Consider the following 4,472-nt stretch of genomic DNA (forward strand, 5'->3'; position numbering starts at 1 on the left):
AATCTCTATCAAATCTGCAATATTACAAATGGAAAAAACAATTACTTTAGTACCTCATTAATTTAATGTAGCAAACTTGAAAACCATGCAACCTTTTTTAATTACTACAGCTACTGTTTACATGTGGGGCTATCATTTTTGTTAGTGTTTCTAATAAGAAACAATTATGGATGACTTTTATGGGAAGAATGATTTTAAAAACTTGATGATGGACCAAGTCCCAACTTTATAAAAAAGTGAGATTCTCTGATGTGTCTCAAGTTTTGGTCATTGTCACTTATTAGGACCAGGAAGTTATGAAGGATGTTACTTTAGAGGACCTACTTTCTCAGTTTTGGACATAGGAGTAGTTGATTTCATGTCCCACACCAATAAGTTTACTAGGTCCAAACACCAAAATAAGTTGAAAATATGCAAGTCAAAGGAAGACACTTATGATATAGTGATTTGTAAACCAAAGTTGATCATGAATGAATTAAACTAGGAAATTTCTTGGAGGAAACATCACTAATTCGAGCTCTGAGAACGGAGAAACTCTTGACCGGAATGCCATGTGGCATGAATCATAAGTAGTCAGGACAGTGAATTTCGAATACTGAACAGTTAAAAAAACGGATGGTATTCTTACCCAGGGTAATATGGTGTAGGAACCAAAAAGGCATCACCAGGATCAGCCAAGCAAAAAGCAAGCATTTCATGAGCACCAGTTGCACCTCCACTCATTACTATTCTGTTTGGATCAAATGTAACTCTGTCTCCTCTCACTTTCTCCATAAATCTTGCAACTGCCTGAAAATTATTTTTAATAAAACTAATTACAACACTGAATAATTACAATAAATAAGATAAAAACAAGAATTAGCAACTAATAATCTTGATTTAAAAATTTCATACTTGTCTAAACTCTGGCAAGCCATGATAATCTTGAAAAATAGCAATCTCCTGGAAATCTTCAGCTCCTTCAGCAGTGCAAATTGATGCTTTTGGATTATTCACCACCCATTCTTGGATCAAATCAAAGCAAAGCTGCAAAAACATTCAAAACAAATAATTTATTAACAAAAAGTTTCCAACTTTAGCCATTTTATCTAGAAAATAGAAGAAAACATACTACTCCCTCCGTTTCAATCTGTCTTACCTGATTTTCAGCAAGACCCATCTGAATAACACCATTAGGATTATCAGTTAGATGAAAAGGATCATTTGCATAAGCCTTCCAACCATCAAAATAAGCTGAGTTTTCTCCATGTCCATCGTTAGTTGCTATCTTTGAAAGAAGCTGTTGTTTTTGGTTATTTCTTGAAATGAATTCCATCTTAATTTTCAAAAAATTCTTCTAAAAGAATCAAAAAATTTCAATAAAATGAAAAAAGAAGCTCTTTTTAGACTTTGAATGTTATTAGTAATTGTAGTTTGTTGAATGAAGATTGAAGTGGAAGTGAAGGCTTATTTATAGTAGTAATAATTAACCTTGCCATGAGAAGTTTCCATGAAATAAGATAGATGTACACGTACACTTAAACCCCCCCCCACCACCACCACCACCACACACACACCAACAAAACGTACCCCACACACACACGAGTAATATTAATTATGAAAATATTAGTAATACAGTCTTGAGATATGGTAGGTGTTATATTAGTACGTATGTGTATGCTAATAACGCACTAGTTATGAACTGTAAAGGTGTCCCCTTCATTTTCCTAGACAATCTCCCCATACCAAACACAAACTCATAATAAATACTACTTCACTCCGTTTTAAAAAAAAATAATGATCTATTTTGACTTAACGTAGAGTTTAAAAAAATAAAAATAAAAATTGAATCTTATAATTTTAAATTAAAGTTATATCAAAGATAACAAAGTATATTTTAATCTATTGATTTTAAATATGTCATTTGGAATGTTGGAATCAAAGTATTGCCAAAAAAAAGAAAGTATCATTCTTTTTTAAACAAACTAAAAAAGAAAAATAAGTCATTCTTTTTTAATCGAAGGGAGTAAGAAAATTGGCAAACAACAATACCAAGTCAACAATATATATACTCGATGTAATTCAATAAGTGTGATTTAAAGAGTACTGTAGAGTGTACACTTTATCTCTACTTGATAAAAGTAGAGTCGCTAGTTTCGTAAGACCCTCGACTCGAGAAAATTGAAAACCTTCTGAATGGAAGTTATTTTTTATACAATGATCTTAATTTTTAATTTTATATGATTTAAAATAATAGTGGAGCTACGGTTCTAGTTGCAGTTCGGCAGAATTCATTAGTTTAAGCGAGAACTTTATTGTATGTTAAGAAATTCGATTAATATGTACAAATCATAAACTCAAAATTTTGAATCCTCTTACAACTTGTACCAATTCCAACACTTAAATTAGACATTATTCTATCAATATTTAATAGCACTCACACATATTTAGTCAAAACATTATCTGATTAATTAATATGTATTGCTATTGATCTTTAATAAATGTATTTTGAAAAATATTTTTTACAAAGGAGAAATAATTTGCATGATTATATTTTCTTGAAAAATATTTTTCATGTGATTTCGATCATTTCAAATAAATAATTTATACATATATCCTTCTTAATTACTTCTATTTGTTACATACTTCTAGAGAATTTCTTGAAGACTCTTCTAACTGATTTAATTTTGAACATTCTAATTCTGTAGAATTTTTTTTCTTAGGAATTACTAATAGTATTTTGTTATAATTCATTCTCGGATTTAATTACTCTAGAAAAATAATCTAGTCAAAGACATTAAACTAATCTTGTATTTGATTATTACAAAAGACTCCAAATTCATAATTAATTAATGCAATAAAATGTGGGCATATAAGAGAATTATAATCTGTCAAACCAATAGATAACATAAGGAATTTTACTTAGCTGTTTGGTTACAACTTTTTGAAAAAAAAAAATACTTACGTTTTTTGTTTTAATAACAATTATGTCGGATGATGTGTTTAATTTTAAACCTATAAGACAAAAAAGGTAGGAAAATAATCGTACGTGTGTTTCTTTTTCTTTAATTTGTTGCTTTCACAAGTGATTGTCTTACATAAAAAGAAAAAAAAAATTAGAGTAATTTGATTTTTTATATTCAAATAGAAAGTACTTTGAAACATAATGGTCCACACATTATTATAAAACCATTGAATATACTCTGAAAAGTGTTCGATACTATGCTTTTAAATCCACACGTACAAAAAAAATTATGAGAAAGAAAACCACTTGTATATTCATAAGGGTGCAATTTCAACATTACGGAACAGATAACTTGGTGCATTAAAGTTTTCGCTATATCTAGAGTTTGGGAAGGTCCGGATCACAAGGATTTATTGTACGCGGTAATACGTTGCATTTGTACAGGAGGTTATTTTCACGGCTTGGATTTGTGACCTCCTGATCACATGACAATAATTTTACCAGTTACTTCAAAGCTCTTCTTCCGATTGACATTACAAAATACAGATATATTTTTTCTCTTATTATGTAAGGAAATAATTTCCATGACCAGTTACAATTTAATTGAAATAAATAAACATATTTATATAAAAAAAAAAGTTTTATATGTTTTATTTATCAAATTTCATATATTATCGATCTCATGTGAGAAGTCATATATCTAAAAGATCATTTGTCTCTTATACTGTCAGGGGTAAAAAGTCCCACATTGATTAGGGAATAGATTGGTAGTTTGTTTATATGGATTGGGTAATCCTCATCTCTTGCGTTAGCTTTTGAGGTTGAGTTAGACCCAAGATCTATTCTTTACATAGTATCAAAGTCAGGTCCATTCCCGTTTGGGGCTCCCGGTTCATGCGCTAGGCGTCAATTGGACCCTGGGCGTGAGAGGGAGTGTTAGAGTGGGTAAAAAGTCCCACATTAATTGAGAAATCGATTGATAGTTTGCTTATATGAACTTGGGTAATCCTCACTCTTTGAGCTAGCTTTTGAGGTTGAGTTAGGCCTAAGATCCATTCTTTACATATAAAATATGATCTATTGGTTGAGCCAATTCGACGCTTAATATAATAGTAGTATGATATGTACTATATTTAATTTGATCATGCTCGCACGATTTTTCAGAAGACTTCATATCAGGTAAAAATATCGTTTCACTTATATTACTTATATATAAGAGGGAGTTTGGGTGCTGAAGCAGACAGCAGATCGACATGCCAGCTTCAACTGCTTCAATTGTGTTTTTACTGTATCATCCCTAAGTAATTATTATAAGTCATTTACATATTAATAAATTAATAATATTTAAAAATAAACTAAAATAGATATATATGACATGACTGTTTCAACTACTTCAATCATAATTTTACTAAATTACTCATATTTAATTATTATAAATTATTTAAGTAGTAAAAAATTAATAATATTTAATTAAAAAAAAAAGTAAAATAGACATAAAATGATAAATTAATTTTTGATGTTTTAAATT

At 29.6% G+C, this 4,472-nt stretch overlaps 1 protein-coding gene across 1 annotated transcript; it reads right to left on the reverse strand.

Annotated features, from left to right (window-relative positions):
• On the reverse strand, positions 1 to 1,428 carry LOC107864513 (1-aminocyclopropane-1-carboxylate synthase 6). Its single transcript, XM_047414382.1, has 3 exons — positions 1,139 to 1,428; positions 895 to 1,026; positions 1 to 789 (listed from the first exon to the last, which is right to left on the reverse strand). Exons 1-3 carry the CDS (start codon positions 1,313 to 1,315, stop codon positions 625 to 627), a joined length of 474 nt encoding a protein of 157 aa, XP_047270338.1. The 5' UTR covers positions 1,316 to 1,428; the 3' UTR covers positions 1 to 624.
• Positions 1,429 to 4,472: the final 3,044 nt, after the last annotated feature.

Source organism: Capsicum annuum, chromosome 1 (genome assembly GCF_002878395.1).
Source record: "Capsicum annuum cultivar UCD-10X-F1 chromosome 1, UCD10Xv1.1, whole genome shotgun sequence".
Lineage (NCBI taxonomy): Eukaryota > Viridiplantae > Streptophyta > Magnoliopsida > Solanales > Solanaceae > Capsicum > Capsicum annuum.

What these genes read in the sequence shown, in the direction of transcription:
- LOC107864513 (XM_047414382.1), bottom strand. Translation starts at nt 1,315, where the DNA reads ATGGAATTCATTTCAAGAAATAACCAAAAACAACAGCTTCTTTCAAAG. An exon ending in TGGGTCTTGCTGAAAATCAG is followed by an intron (nt 1,027 to 1,138) that starts GTAAGACAGATT and finishes ATGTTTTTGCAG; the next exon opens with CTTTGCTTTGATTTGATCCA. An exon ending in GCTTGCCAGAGTTTAGACAA is followed by an intron (nt 790 to 894) that starts GTATGAAATTTT and finishes AATAATTTTCAG; the next exon opens with GCAGTTGCAAGATTTATGGA.